Source organism: Amblyomma mixtum, chromosome 3, assembly GCF_055824585.1.
Source record: "Amblyomma mixtum isolate Tamu chromosome 3, ASM5582458v1, whole genome shotgun sequence".
Taxonomy (NCBI): domain Eukaryota; kingdom Metazoa; phylum Arthropoda; class Arachnida; order Ixodida; family Ixodidae; genus Amblyomma; species Amblyomma mixtum.
The window spans coordinates 116,460,476-116,479,498 of NC_143014.1; the positions used below are offsets into that span (position 1 = coordinate 116,460,476).

General features: G+C 44.9%; 1 protein-coding gene across 17 annotated transcripts in view; it reads right to left on the bottom strand.

The window, feature by feature from the left end:
• The window catches only part of LOC149351514 (uncharacterized), a 77,675-nt gene that overhangs the window by 52,193 nt on the left and 6,459 nt on the right, over positions 1–19,023 (bottom strand). For 14 of the 17 annotated variants that reach the window (XM_089580873.1, XM_089580869.1, XM_089580868.1 and 11 more), the window contains one exon: positions 1,715–1,832. The exons of 1 other annotated variant lie outside the window; for it this stretch is intronic. In XM_089580873.1, coding sequence (XP_089436999.1) covers positions 1,715–1,788 — 74 coding nt within the window. In that variant the 5' untranslated portion in view covers positions 1,789–1,832. Of the gene's footprint in view, positions 1–1,714; positions 1,833–11,448; positions 19,021–19,023 lie in introns of those variants that run through there. 2 more of the 17 variants (XM_089580870.1, XM_089580872.1) reach the window with 2 other exon arrangements.

Genomic DNA, 19,023 nt, shown 5'->3' on the forward strand with positions numbered 1-19,023 from the left:
GGTCACGTGGGGAGGGCGGAGCTTATGTACAGGATCAAGGCCCAGTGGACACTCAACCAGTGACCGGATTCCCTAGCTGAGAATTTAAGGTATTTAAGCGTATTTAAGCCGCAAACTGTTGTTTGTCGAGAGCTTGTTTCCTGACCTTTGGTCCCTCTGTTTATACTGTAAATAATGTAAATAAACTCTCAAGTTTGCTGCGACTCCTGAAGGCTTCCCTCCGTACTCTGCCTGCTTCGTCCTCATGCCGGCAAGACCATGGTCCCGAGACACCATTCACATCAAGCTGTCTTAAAGCCAAGCAAACAAAAAAGGCCTTATTCAAAGTAACTGTATGACTTCAGTGCCCCGTAAATTCCGCGTTCTCCGCACTGACATGGCTTGACGAAAACAGGAAGCACATCACAAAGGTTCATCATGTGAAAAAACTGCCTCGCGTTGTGCATCCCGTCATCCTTCTTGCACTTAGCGATCAGGTATGCTGTATCGGCCCAGATGTTGAGACTGCAGACGATTAGTTTGCCTTTATACCTCGTGGTTTCTCAGTTTCATTCAATAAATCAACGTAGTCGAATAAGTGAACGTAGTAAACCACTGAAGCCACGGCATTGCTGCCAAATACAGGAGCGAAGAAGGAAGCCGATGCAGCGCTTTGCCAGGTAATTCCGTCTGGCGAACAGGCTGAAAAACGTGCTGGGCATGCTACGTATTTGCCTACACCCCGCGTCGCTGCCGACTGCAGCACCACCTTTGTTTACAAACATGATGCTTGTCTATACTGACTCGCAGGCATCTCTGCGTGCCTTTCACGAAAGAGCCCTCTTAACCTTTCCCCCCACCCCAACCATGGCCCATCTGGCTCGCCTCCCTGGACCTGACGCACCCTCGTCTCCTTGGCCCAGGACCTGTTGAACGCCTAACAAAAATTTAGGCTTTAGTAAACGTGTTACACCACCCCCACCACCTCGCCAAAATGGCGCAGAGCTTGGCTAGCGCAATACGTACTCGGCAAACTACCATTAGGCATCTCGACATTTCGGCTTACTAGATGATCTCCAATAGGCAACCTGCAATCTCTTCCCGTGCTGAGCGCAGCGCCATAAAAGAATGCCTAGAAAGCGGAGTTAGCTGCTCTCAATAAGTAGCACACCAGTGCTTTAATAATGCCTTTTGAACGAGCATGTGTCAAGGCTCGAGCGTCCGCACCCTGCCTAAGCCGCGTAGCGCATGCTGGGCCTGACATGGGCACTCGACATGGACTGGGCCATGTCAAGGGCGCGGAGAGAAACGCTGGTCATTCTTTTGTCGCGACCCAAGCGACTGACGGGGGAAGTTTTCGGTAGTGCAGTGCCGCCTGGACACTGCGCACCAGCATTGCTCAAGCACGGCGTTATTGCAGATAGAGCAGGCACCTCGCCTTAAGCTGTATTCTCCCGTAAACCGCCTTAATATCATGTTAGCCCTTTGCAACGGGCCAAACGCATTTCTGTGTTGCAGTGCAGATGTTAGTGGCAAAATGCCAAGGTTAAGATCAGCCGTCACTGTTGTGGTCTGGTCCGTGTCCACGGTTACACGACTATCATCATAGATGGGGAGCAAGAGAGCAGGAGATAGCGAGGAAGGGAGCTCACATGCTGTGCAGGACAGGTGGGGCAACAAGGAAGCGTCATAGCGGCATTAGCACATCACATACGCCTGACGGCCAATCACTCACGTGCGAGCCAAAGTGCTGTAGTGGCAGATCAGATGGGTTGAGAGCTGTAACTTGAACGAATCATCCATACCCATCGTCGAGGCAGCTTGGCACCGCGCAGAAGCCCATGCTCAAGACGCTGCAAGTGAATGAGAGGGCACAGTATGGAAACATGCCATATTGGACCCAGCGCAAGAACAGCTTTCTACAGCACCCCCTACGTATTGGGTTCATCAGTATGGCTGGATTAAGGACACCCATCGGCGAGGTGAAACAGCGCCATGCAGAAGCACGTGCTCGGAACGCAGCGCAAGAGAGATGCCACGAGCTTCAGAAACGCGCATCATATCAACCACGCAGTGAGCATTCAACACCACTACGTGCAACTGCATTTTGCCCAACCAGGCAGCGGTGCCATTCGCAGCATCAATTGGATGACCGTTTCGATGAATGCAAGAGCATTATGTGCCTCATTGGCAACGCAACCCTGCGTCAGCATTGACCAGCAGAAGTGGTCCCCAAAATCCCACCTGAAGTTACTGTAGTATCAAACAAGAATAAGATTTCTTCTCAAGGTGCAAGACTTGAACCCAAGTCTTTCAGATTGCGTAGTGAGCAGGCAACCCATTGGCCACAAAACAACACTGCGAAGGCGAACCTAGTATATGTGCTGCCTTAAGACTATGCTAATGAACAGACATGTCAGCATAAGTAGAAACAATTTTAAAAAGAAATAAAAAAGCAAAAAGTGCTTTTGCACTGAAAGCATGTAAGTAGTCTAAGTGCCCTCTGTAATGTGCTCGTTTACGTGAAATCTTGTACTGTGCCCTCCATAAGGTGTTCGTTTACACAATTGCTTAACAGCCCCTTCGGTCAAAAAGCCCACAAATTATCCAATCCATCGGCACCTGGCAGCCCAAGCAAGAAACGAAGAGTGGAAGCCCAGTAGCAGACGCCCCTCGCCAACCTATCGGAAACACGTTAGCATAATGCTCAGAGCCGCAAAAACCGAAAAAAGAGACCAAGAAATCAAACCAAATCTTAATCGCTCCGCAATCTGTGCCAACGCAGTGCCACATCTTTTCATAAATATCCTTCGTGCTGTAACAATCGGCCATGGAGGATTGGGCGTACTGAGATTCTCCACGGATCTAAAAAAAAGTCCCACCGAGAATACTATTTTCGCCATTTTTGGTGGTACAATTTTTCCTTTCCTAGTATCTATTATCTCCTCCTAAAGTTACTAAGGTGCAAAACTCCTTCGCAACTGTTGTGCTCGTACTCGCCTTTGCTATCGCAACGTCAGCACGAATAAACAACTGGAACTAGGATCAAAGCACACTTCACACTCGTGCAATGAAGTTAAAATTAGCGCTAAATGTGTGTAGGGGAGTCATCTATGATTGTCGGCTTTTTCTTGCTGCATCGTTTCTGAATGGGCCAGTGGCACCGGGTTCAATATTGGACCTCGCGCATTGCTGCAACAACGGCCAGTTGCGCTATCTTTTGCATGTTCGGAACCACTAGCCGCACTGTAAATTTATGCACTTGAAGCATGAACCCCGTAACTGTATTGCACGGACTGCTAAGAAGCGATGATCAGCCGACATGGCAACTGTTACACAAGTGCATTTATTCCGAATAAGGTCCGTGAAGGGCACACGCCTAGGAGCCAAGCACACACACAGTGGCAGGTAAGCAGACGCGTGTGCATGAAGTTATGCATTGCTCACTCGCAAAGAGGTGCCATATGCATGGAGGAGCTCCTATTTGTGCATCCACATGCATCATCAACATGCAGAAGAGTTAACATTCATATTCTGCCACACTTGCTGCTAAAACCTGCTAAGCACTGACTAATAAGCAACACAGGCCCAGCATTGGGTTAGCTAAGAAAGCCGTCAGGAATTCCTTTCAGTAAGTTTGCACACTGTCGTAACAAGGCACTGATATTTAGATGTCTCCGTTGTTGTGTATCATCACTGACGCCCCCTACACATCCGACAGTAAAAGGCTAGGCCAATCGGGGCCGGTTTTTCCTCTCAAACCTGTCATGTGTGTCACTCACGGCTTCGTGCCGCCGCATCTTTTAACACAACACAACAAACCTAGACATAACATGGTGCTCAGGAGGAGTGTAAGCAGATTGTCCCCGCACCGCCTTAAAACAACAAGCATGCCCAACGTATCCATCCAGCCCCCGGCTCACTTCGAACCTGCTGACACCCCTCAGGCCACATGGTAAGAATGGCAGGAAGCATTCACCATATATGAACTGGCTTGTAGGTACAACACTAAGCCTAAATCAGTGCTGAAGGCATTGTGGCTTCATGTTCTTGGCCCGCATGCTCGTCGCATCACACAAACGTTCCCTCCAGACCCTGCCGCCAAAAACGAAGACGAAGACCCAGTGAAATACATGCTTGACAAGTTTTACGAGCTATATCGCCCGTACAAGAACGTCGTACAGGCAGCGGCGGTGTTCAACTCGATAATACAGAAGCCAGGTCAGTCAAATGACGATTTTGTTGCTGACCAACAACAGCCGCAGAAATGCGACTTCAGTGACAAGTGCGACAGACTCATCAGAGACGACGGGGTGGTTGCAATCTTCGATGAAGCTCTCCGCGAATGGCTATTTCAGGAGTGAGACCATACTCTGAAAAAAATCGTCTCTTTGTGCAAGGCAGTGGAAATATCGAAGAAACATGTGCAAGAGATCAGCAGCCAGAAGTGACTACTGTTCACACACAATCAGAAACCCACAAAGCCAACTGGTCGCCCGCTATAGGGACCGTCGCCAAAGTGGAACAGTGCCACCCATGGCAAAACGCTCGTCAGAGGAATGAGGAGGGAGCAGCGCAGCCGGTTGCACTCGGTGAAAACAACTCTGCCCGTCGTTCTGTGGTGCGGCTTACAAAGCTTAAATAATCGCACGCAGTTTTTTCAATCTGGCAATCTCGAAAAAGCACTTGCCTTTATGAGGCAAGCCATGTGTACGACATGCACGAGTGTCAAGGTGTGGTCACGCACATATTTGTTAAGTGCATATCACAGACAAAGCTGAATGTACCAAGCTACAATCTGGACCTGGAAGTGCAACTTCATTCCTTCGAGTAACCTTTGTAATACACAAAACGGATTTTACATGCCGTATTACTGCCTGCATGCAGTTGGACGCATCAAGGAACATAACTGCAGCAAAATGCTCCTGCAAAGCCAGTGTGGACAGCCGATTCAAGCATGCTGCTGCGCTCGCATTCGCCGTTCATAAACGGCACCGTGCACCAGTGCCAGTCGAAGTTGGGAGGCACCTTCTAGAATGTTTACCCGAAAGGTTTGGTTTCCTTTGTGGGGGTTTAACATCCCAAAGTGACTCAGGCTATGAGGGACGCCACAGTGAAGGGCTCCAGAAATTTCGGCCACCTGGGGTTCTATTAATGTACACTGACATCACAGAGTGCATGGGACTCTAGAATTTTGCCTCCATCAAAATTCACCGCCGCGGCCGGGATCGAACATGCCTCTTTCGGGTTAGCAGCCAAGCACCATAATCACTGAGCCACCGCGGCGCCAGTTACCCAAAAGGAAAGAAAAAGGCTGTGCTCATGGGACAATGGTACGTAACTTCATTAGTTTCAGCAGAATCAAGGACAGTTTCACGGTAATACGGGGGTGCTCACAAAAGCCACCTAACGCGTTGCTTGAATAAAAACTGCTTGACAGTAAACAACTGCTCCATGCAGAAAGGCAGTCCTTGATGGCTTGGCTGAATTGGAGGAGAAAAGCGCAGTGCCAAACTTCTCTTGCTGTTCACTGAAAAATTCCAAGGCTGCACTCAAGTATGCTTACAGGGTTCATGCTGGTATTCAGCCATGAAATTCAAGGATTTTCAAGGACTTCCAAGGACCACCCACTTTTTCTTTCAAGGACTTCGCAACACAGCATTTTATTAAATAAACATTTCTTAATCTCACGTATCTAGCATTTATTACACAACAGACTTTTAACGTAAAAGATAAACCTCTCTTGATGGCTGTTTACCAGCAAAGAGTTGCTAGTAAGAGCGGTAACTGCGATACCATAAAATTTGTCATTTCTACCCACAGCTGCACCTCACATCTGTCCTGCGTCTGCAAGCTTCGCTGTTGAAAGTGTTGTGAACTTGACCACATCTTTATTTTATTATAAGCTGATGGATCTGACATCCAGCCGTACCACAAGCAGACCTTTCATTCAGCTCTAGCCGCTTTAGACGCACCGTCGGCTGCGGTTTCGGTGCGAAACAGGCTAGGCCTAGCAACGACTACAGCAGTCAAGCAGCAACGTAGTCTGTATATATGTATATGCTCCCTGCAGGAGCATATACAGGAACACTACGTTACGTTAGCGGAGCGACACACGCGTGCTTGCTGTGTGCCGGTGAACCACTTGCGTCACAACTGCATAGACTCCCTACGCTTATGGCGCGCCAGGTTCCATGCCCAAACCGCGTTCGCACTGTGTCTCTTTTCGCTTCGCACCCAAACCTTGCTCTTGGGGCAGGTTACGGAGTAACAGAAGCCATGTGTGGCATCAGGCGGAGACAGTGGGGCTTCGTCTGCGTTTATGCAGAGCTCTTGCCAAAGGGACGGCGATCAAAGCTGCAGAAGTGGAGTTCCGGTGAACTCATTTCAAACAAGATAAGATACTAGCGTTTTTCCACGGCCATAACCCTCATCACACCAGAATTCAAGGGTTTTCAAGGACCCGCATGGACCCTGTGCTTAGGCATGGTAATACGAAACCATTTCTCTTACTGTTGCCGATTATGTTGCTGCGTGTTCGTTATTTTATGCCTTTGCCATTTCTAAGTCATGTTTTTGCTTCAACTACGGTTCCACCACATCTGAAGACGAGAGAAGCCAACAGCCACAGAAACCAAGGAGCACAGGGGATTTATTTTTAATTAATTTATTTTTTGTGGTGTTGATCAATTAAGAATATTACTGAATATGTTGTCGCTTGAAGCTAATTGATTAGAAAAGCAGAAGAAAAAACAACCACCTGCCGCCAGTGGGATCCTTCCCTTGTTTGCTTAATTGCTTAGCGAGGGCCTCGGTTCTGGCAGCCTTGACGCCATAGGAAGCATAAGAGGGTTCTCACACAGCTTCCACCCTCGCCGTTAGATGGCGTTCTACGTCACACCAGCGGTAACTCAGGACGTTCCACGTCCGCCGCTTACGAACGTGGGTGGCGCTGATGAACACTCTCAAGGTTAGGTTATTTGTAAACATAAATACCCCTGAAAGCAAAAGGTTTGACAGCCGTTGCCGTAGCTCAGAGGTAGAGCACCGGACGCGTAATTCGGAGGTCGTGGGTTCGGATCCCACCGGCGGCAGGTGGTTGTTTTTTCTTCTGCTTTTCTAATCAATTAGCTTCAAGCGACAACATATTCAGTAATATTCTTAATTGATCAACACCACAAAAAATAAATTAATTAAAAAAAAAATCCCCTGTGCTCCTTGGTTTCTGTGGCTGTTGGCTTCTCTCATATTTATAACGAGCCCCTCATTCCCCTTCCCTTGTTTGCTTAATTGCTTAGCGAGGGCCTCGGTTCTGGCAGCCTTGACGCCATAGGAAGCATAAGAGGGTTCTCACACAGCTTCCACCCTCGCCGTTAGATGGCGTTCTACGTCACACCAACGGTAACTCAGGACGTTCCACGTCCGCCGCTTACGAACGTGGGTGGCGCTGATGAACACTCTCAAGGTTAGGTTATTTGTAAACATAAATACCCCCGAAAGCAGGTTTGACAGCCGTCGCCGTAGCTCAGAGGTAGAGCACCGGACGCGTAATTCGGAGGTCGTGGGTTCGGATCCCACCGGTGGCAGGTGGTTGTTTTTTTCTTCTGCTTTTCTAATCAATTAGCTTCAAGCGACAACATAATCAGTAATATTCTTAATTGATCAACACCACAAAAATAAATTAATTAAGAAAAAATCCCCTGTGCTCCTTGGTTTCTGTGGCTGTTGGCTTCTCTCATATTTATAACGAGCCCCTCATTCCCCTCCCCACATCTGAAGACATGGGTCCCGTTACTAGAGAGTCTAGAAGCACACCGAAGTACTAATTAAATAATTAAATGAGCAGTTCAATCTCCAATGACTAAGTAATTCACTAATCTGGTGCTAATTTAGTCAATTACCTAGTCAACCATTTCAGTGACTTAACTGAATGTAATTCAGCTTAATTATTCATTTAATATATAAGCAATTAACCAATGAACAGGTTAGATTAAAGTGCTTATTTACTCTTAATCATCTTAGTGACCTAATTATTAATGAATTAAATACTTAATTGATCAACTATTTTATTAATCTGATAATGGACGATTGACATTTCGTGCAGACACGATCTGATGACACTGCTGACACGCTCTAGTGACAGGTCCTGTGCATGCCACACGAGACAAATGCGTGCAGGTCCTTTGCTAGCTTCCGAAGAGTTTCCCTCAGTTTCCCACCCAAATGGTGCGATCGCGATTTTTGTTGCAAAGTTTGAGATTTTCGCTGCTCATAATACGACTTCCTCGAGAACATGACATTTGAGGACCTAAAGTGCACATATCAAGGCTAAAGCCTTTAAGAGCTCATACTTGCGGCCATGACTGTCTATCCGTCCGTTACATCTGAATTATAAGTCATAACTAGTCATTACTAGGCACAAGGCAGGACTGACTAGTCATTAACCCGTCATGACTAGTTAGTCATTAAGCAGTCATGACTGAACAACTCATTAACCAGTCATGACTGAACAACTCAACCAGTCATGACTGAACAACTCAACCAGTCATGACTGAACAACTCATTACTGGTGTCAAGACTACTTAGTCATTAATGGTTAGCCATGACTCAGTCATTAATGGCTAGCCATGGTTAGTTAGTCCTTAACCAGTCATTACTAGTTAATAACCAATCATGACTACTTAGTCATTAACTAGTCACAAGTAGTCATTGACCAGCCAATCCAAGTCGCCCCATAGCCGCCTTGTGTGTGCCTACGGCCGTCCAGCCAAAGTTGCACGGAAAGGTTTTCGCCTCGCACACTTCAGATTGTCAAAGTGCCCCCTGAATTTTTGGCAACTTTTTATTGCAAGAGAAAAAGCACAGCTTGCATTTTAATCAGCATTTCACAAGCAAAAGTGATGTATTTAAGTGTGTATGCAAAATGCGGCGCCAAAAGAGGAAAAAAAATCAGCTTAGCGGCGCCAAAAGGGGAAAAAAAATCAGCTTAGAAGCGTCCAACGAGTTTGCGTAGCTTTTAGTGCAGCCAACATTACAAATCTGCCTAGGCTTCACTTCCATTTTCATTTGGCAGGCATAATCACGCCTAACACCACCTAAATTAAAAGCACCGAAGCAAGCTCGCAGACACCAACGACAAACTGTGCACTCCAATGCGCAGTCTGGTGCCAGCCCATTCCAGCGACGAGGGAAGTGTCAACAGGTGGCATCACCAGTCCAGCTGCCTGCTCCCTATAGATATCAACAAGCCTCAGTAGCTTCAACTGAGTTTGGATGAACCACTGAGGTCGGGACAGAGTTTTAAAATTGTTGCACGAGACTCATCAAGGCTCGTCGGGAATGAAGGCGGTGGCAAGGTCAAAGTTTTGGTGGCCGCGATTACACCGCGATATTGAAGAGTTGTCAGCTCAATGCCCTCGTGTCCAAAACATGTCTATGCCGCCTGCAGCACCCCCAGTCGACTGGCCAGAAACGCAGAAAAAATTGTCGAGGATTCATGTTGATTTTGCCGGACCGATAGCAGGAATCACCCGTCCAGCTGTGTCCGGTCCCTATAGGTACCAACAAGCCTCAGTAGCTTCGACTGACTTTGGATGAACCACTCACTTTGGATGAAATTGACTTTGGATGAACCAAGTTCACGGCTTTGCACATTCGCAACACCTTAGGACCACTACCATTTTCAAGTACCGTTTGGGTTTGTGACAGCCCCGAGCTGTTCCAGCAGGCCATTGACCAGGTGTTTGATCGTGAAGCTGTATTTTGATGACATACTGGTTGACTCAAGGACTTCTGAGGAACACAAAGTCCATCTCAGAACTGTCCTGACCATAGCTAGACAAAACGACCTGAAGCTCCATTGGGCAGGTCGTGCAAACAATACAGACTGTTAAGCACAAGCTGATTAAGTCGTACAGCAATGGCAAAGATCTGTTTTTGGCCCTCCTCAACTACCATGCCACCCCAACTATTGAAGCACGTTCCCCTGCAGAGTAGTCAATGGGCAGGAAACATTCATACCAACCTTGCCCTATAACATGAAACTATACTACCCCACAAGAGTCCCTCACAGCCTGAGTCGCTTTGAAACGTTAGACCCTCATAAACCATACTACCCCACAGATGCACATCAGAAGCTTCTTAAACGCAAACAGAAAGCACAGCACAGATATGAAGACAATCATACTCGCATACTTAACACCTCTGGTTTGGTTTGGTTTGGTTTATGGGGTTTAACGTCCCAAAGAGACTAAGGCTATGAGAGACGCCGTAGTGAAGGGCTCCAGAAATTTCGACCACCTGGGGTTCTTTAACGTGCACCAACACCTCTGAAGAAACACCAACCTATATGGGTAAGGCACAAGAATGTCAGTCGTTGCACAAATTGGTCCTCAACCAAGGCGCTGCTCAAACCACACAGGCTCAGGCGGTGCGTGAAGCCACCCCACACAGAAGAAGACTACACCCTCAACAAGTGCCGGCGATGTTACGCTTCACAACTATACTGAAGTAAGACATGCTTCGATTAATGTGACATGTGCTGGAAGAAGCATACCTCCACCTGCTAGGTTTCAGAACTGAACTTCACAATGCGTTTTTTTTTGCGTTTGTTACAATTTTGACTCAAAAAGGGATGTGTTATATATCATCACTGGCACCCCTACACATCCAACAGTAAAATAGAAGGCTAGGACAGTCGTGGCCGGCAGAATTGTTCCTCAATGAGTGCTTCACTTGCAGCTTCGTGTCGATGCATCTGCGATGCATCTGCAATGCAACAAACTCAAATGACATATCATCCGTGATAAGGACATATTGTACATAATGATGCACCTGCATCCGACATACTTTTCCTGATATTGCTTCTTGCCCTAGTCTCACTTTTTTTGGTTTACTCCTCCCTAAGGCTTAGTAGGCAACAGCAGCAACAAGTGTGGCAATGTTAAAGTTGTACAAATAATAATATTGAAGCGGGTGGACGACGACAATGAGCAATGGAACGAGTGGGAGGAGACGAAGACAACGAAGTTCTATGTTCTCGGTGCCGCTTGCAGCTGTTCTTTTCTATCTGTAAATATCTGTAAATATATTCTTTCCCGCAACAATATGATCTGATCAAGGGAAAACAATAGGAGCCATGTTACGGCTTGCTCTACAGTGGAGCTTACATCAAATGCAAAGCTTAACCACACACACAGACAAGGTTATCAACATAGCTATTGGCTGCTATGCACCCACATACAGTGGAACCTCAATTATACACTTTGAGGGGACCATGCAGAACAGTCATAAATCGAAAAACGAACATCGGCAATAGCGTTCAGTCTTGCCCGAAAAACCGGTAGCAACAGCCTGAATAAGTGCGTGGCAAGAAATGACACAACTCTAAGAAAGGGAGACCGAATTATTTAACAAATGTCAACAATCAAGCATTTGTTCGGAAGAAGTGTGAGCAACTCTTATTCTCACCTTTGAAAGAAATGAGATTTTTTTCTGGACATTTGCCCAGCCGCAACGCATTAGTTTCTTCTGGAGAGTTGCAACGTCTGACAGCAGGTCGCCGCCTTCATCAAGTGTGCAAACAAACTGCCGAATGTTGTCGACACTGCACAACACATCTGCGTAGGTAGGTATAGACACGCTAGCTTCCGCAACGTCATCTGTGTCCTCCTCGTCAGAGGTGCCTGCAGCGCCAACACACACACTGGTGTCCTTGGCAAGGATGGTTTTCAGAGACGACTCGGGAATACTGAGGTCGCGGGCGATGCTGGCTTTCGTAGCTCCTTTCCGCTTCTCGGCCTCTTCTTTTATTCGAAGTTTTCTCCCAGGGTCTGCGGCTTTCAACTCCGTAACATCGTGAGCCGCACCAGTCACAGCCAAAAATAAGTCAAATTCCACACAGACCAAGAAGAAAAGCACGTTATTGGAACACTCTGCAGCAAAAAGAGAAGCAGCAGCCCACGCACGATAGAACAAGTGGTGGCGCATTCCACTGCATGTGTCAGTTTCACATCTGAAAATAAGACATCTGTTTCCCATTTAATTTTTAATATTTGTAGTATAACTAAGGCAGTGATAAATGTCCTTGCAGAATACTTTTTTGACATCACAGATTTGATTACGCTTTTTTTTTCGTAGCTGAAATGCAGTAGTACAACATTCTTGCTGCCAGAAGGCTTGCCGTTAAAAAAAAAAAGAAAAAGCAGGCATGGTGCGCGGCCGGCGCAGCCTTTCTTTATGCTGCGGCTACCGCTTTGGTTGACGGGAGCTGCCTTACCGAGTGCTTTTGCTTTCTTTTGGGGAAGATTATTTCGCATTCATTATCAGCCGGCTACAATGTGCCTACGGGACAGCCTGTGTCAGCGTAGAGTTTTTTTTTTCTGCGCTGTACCAGAGCCTTTGTACACAGCGAGGTCAGCTTAAAATTGTGTCGTATAATCGTGGATTTTAATACATTGTTTCTATGGGAGTTTTGCCAGGACCAAACCAATTCGTCATAAAATGCGGGTCGTCACGTAACCAGGGGACGTATAATCGAGGTTCCACTGCAATCTTTGTACAGCCACTGGAGCTGCACTTCATGCGTCATGCCTTCACTTCAAGCTGACGTACACACCAATATTATTTTTGAATTTTCAATTCTTACAGCAGTGTTCTCCTGCCTCAACCACAGCATCATTATAATGATGCTTGCACTAACAAGGAATTTTGTTTTTCCATGAGTAACATACTCACAGACACTATGCATGGAATATTTTTACTACAAACCAAGAATGACAAGTTTTCACTTCGAACAGCTGTGCCAAACACATTACCCCCTCCTATTTTTCAGCAGGAAGAGAACAGTACCACTCAGTGTCAATGATGTCATTCACATCAAACACCAGTTGATTAATAAATGAGAGTTTACAGTAAGTGCAAAGGGGCAATTATTGCTGAAAAATGAAACAGCTGTCTTATGGCACTCGCCTATCTCAATCATTCCAACCCCTACTTCACAGCGACCACACAAATTCACTTGCAAACCATTACCGCCTTTAATAAAGCCCAGTGTAGCAAATACATACCAACCTCCACCAGCAGTATCCACACAACACCAGTGAACATCCACACAGAGTGAAACCTCAAATGAATGAGTTACAGAGCACCTACACAAAAACATTGTTCATGTGAATCCCTGGAGAGTAGTACAAACAGCAACTGGTTTGAAAGCAACAAGCCAAATACCTAAATGTCATATGAAATGTGGGTGCCAATAAAGTGATATGGGCTTTCATAAAGCTGCATGAAGCCTTCTTGACAGCATAGGTCATAGTTTCTTAAAGGGTCAGTCTACTGAATTTTATCGACCATATTTTCTTTGCGGCAACCGATAGCTCTTTACTCAAATTACCGTTTAGCCAGCTGTGGTGCCAAGGAGTGCGGTAGAACATTTTAAAATAGAATTTATTAATGTGGGAACACATCTGTATGAGATGGTAGTCTCATCTGGCAACCATCTGGATTTCCGCTGCGCGGCGACAAACATGGCGGCGCCCGTCGAAGCCGGACCTCTCGCTTCGGACTGAATTCTCGTTGTTGCTGCCTTTTTCAGTGCGTTCACTGGCCATAAATGGGGCGCCTGTCTTTCGCTTCGTCTCATCTCGCCTATAAGAAAACATAAGAGATAAATTTCCTCTATTTTAATAATTAGAGTGATGATTCTGCCGCTCCTAGGCTTAAGTGGAGAGTCGGTTTGTTTACAGCAGTGGTTCCCGTCCTGACGACCAGATGGCGCCACTATAGGCTGAGTTTATTTTTGCGTCTCTGCTAGCATACGCTGAACTAAAAGTGGGAATGTACCTGCATTTTGCGTATGTGTAACTATAAATATTCATGTGATTTACAGAAAAAGCGAGCGGTACGCCTTCTGCAGTTTACTAGAACAAAACGTGCATTTCTCTGACATTGGGGCATACAAATGGTACGTAGTATATTCACTTATGCTTCTACAAAAAAAGACTACCACTTTCTTGAACAAAATGAACGTTTGGGGTCGCCACCATGCTTCTTTACGCGACTTTTAACGCCGAAATAAAATATAAATTCCGGCCTAAACCGGGCGCAGACCCCTCATTATTGATGTCATAGGGTGCCAACTACCAGAATATGCCATTATTTATACACTCATCTCGGTGAGTAGACTGACCTTTTAAGTTATGAAACCAAGCCAAAGCCTACCAGATACAATGCATGGTGGACATGAGGTTCCGGAACTGATAACAGGCATTCATTCTGGTGGCGTTTCACTGTATGCTGTACAGATTTAACTCTTGCATGGTGCATGGCCCTAATTTACAATTTTTGTGCATTAGGACAAATTTACATAGTGTGCACTGATGTGGATGCATGTTATACTAAGGTGCAGGATGGTGAGTGACGATTTAATAGTTTATGAACAACCTGTGTGAAAGCCAGTGTTAACTATAGGAATGCACTACACCTTACTTTCTGAAGGAACAATGATACAACTTGTGCCATGTACATTTCATCAATCAAATTTTTCAACGCATGGAATGCAGTGGCCTCATAATGCACACTAATAGAGCAAAAATAATCATAACTGCAAAAGACGAAGTGGCCTCTTTTATATGGTGCTAAGCCGAGCTGCATCACCTGCCTGCGTTCAAGTCATGCTTCAGAAATTTTAAAGAAATTATGCGGCTTCATTGCGCCGATGTGTGGTCTCTAAACCATAACTTACATAAGAAACGGCCAGTGCCATTACTTTAGGAAAGGAACCTGGTGTGAAGTGATACCTGTCTTGCACATCTCATGTCCTTGGCTCTGCCCATTTTTGTAATAAACAAGTACATTGTTAACTTTCATAGTTCAAGCAACCATGGCTAGAGTTTACATAGGTTTTCTTAGGATTTCAGTGAGGAATGGATAATTGTGTGATGTGAATTTTGCATTTGCACAGACTAAAGAGGTATAAGCAATATTTGCAGTGAAGGGGCCCTTTTCATGTTTACTTATTCAAGTTACTCACAGGCTCCTTTACATGGGAGCATTGTGTGAGTGGGGCAGTACATAGAAGTTAGAAAACAGCGCAAAAAATAAGGACTGAAGAGAAATGTTATACAAAAGTTAGCAAGAGGCACTGATTAGAATACAATTAAAGTTATACAATACACAATAATTAGACAAGTTTCAAAATGTGGCAACATGGAAATGGAACATGATTTGACAGTGAGGCAAAAAAGTGCACAAGTTAGTTCACACTAAACAGCAATAAAAGTGGTCTTTTGCAAGAACACATAGAACTGAGACACAAAGCCAGGATTGCAGTTATCGCAAAACATGGCGGGATTTCTGGTATTAGTAGCATCGTCAGGAAGGCTGTTCCAATGGTTTATGGCACATGGAAGAGCAGACATGTTGAATGCTTTAGTATGACCAAAAATACACGTAAAGCTGCTATGATTATGGAGGCGATGAGTTGTACAACATGGCCGTGACAAAGGTAATGTGTGACGGTGAAGACTGAAAACCATTTTATGAAATAAGCAAAGAAGTGCTACTGTACGACGTGATTCTAAAGACTCAAGTGATAGCAATAACTTGATCTTAGTGACGCTGGAATGTCTGCTAAAATCGCGAGCAATGAAGCGTGCAGCACGGTTCTGTATAGATTCGAGATTACGTGCTAGATATGCTTGGTGAGGTGACCGGATGGGTGATGCAAATTCTAGTTGTGGTCGGACAAACGTCTGGTAGGCTAGTTTTCGAGTGTCAGATGGTGCACCATGAAGATTACGCTTTAAGTATCCAAGGGTTCGTGAAGCCTTATCTATAATTTTATTATGTGTGTCGACCAGGAAAGGTTTTGATTTAGGTGAATGCAGAGATATTTATATGAGGACACTGTTGTCACATGGTTACTGCTGAACAAGTAGGTGAAAGAAAAGTTTGAAAGTTTACGGCTGAAAGTCATTAATTTACACTTATCAGTGTTAGCCGGCATCAGCCACATGGAACACCAGTTTGTTAAATGGTCTAGATCTTTCTGTAAAGAGAGATGATCGGTAGGATTAGAAATTTTGCAGTAAATAATAGTCGTCAGCAAACAAACAGATGTTAGAGGTAATGTCGGTTGGCAGGTTGTTAATATACATTAAAAATAGTAACGGGCCCAGGACACTGCCCTGGGGAACCCCGGACGATCCTTCAGAGAGAGAGGATGAGCAATTATTTATACTGATAAATTGTTTGCGAAATGAGAAGAAATTTCTAATCTATGATAGCATTAATGAGTCTATATTTAAAGCAGAGAATTTGGCAATTAAACGACAATGTGCTACCCGATCAAATGCCTTAGAAAAGTCGATGAAAATACAACCAGTCTGTTGGTTATCATTCATGTTAGACAGAACTTCATGCGTAAATTCCATTGTGTATCGCACGACAGTGCTTTTCTAAAACCGTGCTGATGAGGGTAAAAAAAAGCAGTTTTGTTCAAGATGCTGTGCAACATTTGAAGCAATGATATGTTCTAGAAGCTTACATGCAATACTGGTTAAAGATACGAGTCGGTAGTTACTAATGTTACTTCTGTCTCCAGATTTGAACCCAGGGATGACTTTGCCTATTTTCCAATCAAACGGAAGCTCACCTGTAGATAAAGACTGCTGAAAAATATGATACAAAATTAAGCTTCTCAAGTTTACAGTGAGTTGGCGTTGATTCCATAAACATCAGAGCTAGTGGACATTTTAAGGTTTTTGATTAGTGACGTGATGCCTTCAACAGTTAATTCAATAGGGGTCATATATCTGTAGTAGACTTCGACGGTGGCAGGAATGAGCTCCATGGGTGAACACTGAAGTAAAATAATTGTTAAAAATAGTCGCACTATCTTCGTCAGTAATGAAATTTCCAGCATTGTCCTGTAGAATGATTTGGGCACGAGTGTTAGCTGGTGATATTGTACACCAGAATTTTTCGGGTTGTTGCGCATAAGGGATTGATGATGATGATGAGAATAAAATTAATGTCTCGCTTTACGAACGGCATGGCAGTATTATTTTTCACAGTGTTTCTGTTGCAGTTTCAGAGAGTGGGATCCAGATTTTTTCGTTGCTTTAAATAAGCGCTTCTCTTTATTCCTAATTGTGTGAAGTGACCCATGATACCATGGCTTAGAAATGTTGACCCGAAATGAAATTTGTGGTACGTGAGCAACCATTAATGACAGCAACTTTTCTTTAAACAAGGTCCAGTTTCCATTGACGGTACGGGAAGAGAAAGTGGAAAGGTACGAGGAGCAAAATTCTTGCAGACCAATGTTAATGGCATTGCAATCAGCTTTTTTTGTAGTTGAAGAAGAGCTTAGACATGAGATGCCGCGTATGTGATGGGATGCTATGGGATGCTAACTGCAAAATTAAGAGCCAGATGGTCACTGAATCCCTCGCTAGTAGAAATGGTGCTTGAATTGTCGGGGCATGAAGTCAAAACAAGGTCACGAATATTCGTTTCGCGTGTAGGTTTGTTTACTAACTGAGTTAGCGAAAAATCTAAAGTCGAAGTCTTTAGAACAGCAAGAGCCAGAGGTGAAGTTAGACCAGTCAATGTCCAGGAAATTGAAGTCCCCCATCAGAAATATATTAGCTATAGGAAAGTTGGTTCTTATGGCACTGAGGTTATTGCGCAACTGAGATATGAAAGCATCGGAGCTATCTGGTGGTCTGTAAAATGCACCATTATTGAGTTAACAAATGACGACATAATGCAGATCAATATAATCTCAAGGAAACTGGGTTAATTAACAAGATGGGATGCTATACGCTTCCCGATGGCTATTAGGACACCTCCTCCCCTTTTTTCCGTCTTTGCAGAAGATTAGGTACTCGATGCTATCGGGCAGTACATCAGTGTTAGAAATATCAGGATTAAGCCACATTTCAGTTGGTGCTAAAATCTCACACTCACTGTTCTCCAGGTATGAACATAGTTAAACGTGTTTGGGTAGCAAATTATGCACATTAATGCATGATAAATGTAATCGTGATAGCGTGTGTTTACGAAATGAAGAGTTTGGATCATCGATTGTACCAGCTATCTTTTCCCGTGTGAGCTCTCTCGCAGATCGAATGAAGCTCCATCGATTGTACCAGCTATCCTTTCCCGTGTGAGCTATCTTTCAGATCGAATGACGCTCCCAGATGCAACATCAAATATGTAGGTGGCGTCACCGATGTGCACTTTGTCTACATTAAGCTTATACGTGACATTCTGTGACTTCCCAAAATCAAGTAGGCGTTTCCTTGATACTCGTGTTTTTAACGAAAAATCTTCTCATACAGCATAATTTGTATTCTTGAATTTGGCCGCCTTTTCCAGAATGTGCTATTTATCTTTGAAAAGTGCAAATTTTACAATAATAGGTCTGCATTTTCCTTCCTGGCACTTCTCGAGGCGATGTGTGCGCTCTATTTGAGACGGCTCGACTGTTACACTGAGGGTTCCCAAGCATAACTTTTACTTTTTTCTCAGCGGATCACCAGGTTTCGTCAGAGGTATCAGGTAGGCCGAAGAAAAGGAGATTGAAACGGCGTAGATGGTTTTTGGCATCATCGCAGCACGATTCAATAGACTTTAACTTGTCAGAGATTTCAAGAGCAACCTCGGGCACCTGAGCTGGTGAAGCACTACTGTTTTTTAGAGCAGCAGTGTCCACCTCTAACACCCGAATTCCAGCTGACAGCTGCCTCGGTAAGACATCAACGAATGCCTGCCAATTCTTTAAAGTGCGAAGGTCGTTGCGAATATCATCCTGGCCTAATTCAATTCTTTGCACAGTTTCCAAGACAGTTGCTAGAACTTCTTCCGTTCCAGGGCCAGGATTCGATTCGACATCCCCAGGCAGAAGCAATAAAATTCTACAAACCAGGTCTTTTACAAACTTGTCATGGTCCATGAAAGCAACAGACCACTCACTGGGGCACAACACCACAATAAGAAAAAGATTGTCGCTATTTACGCGGCAGTAGGAGCAGTCAA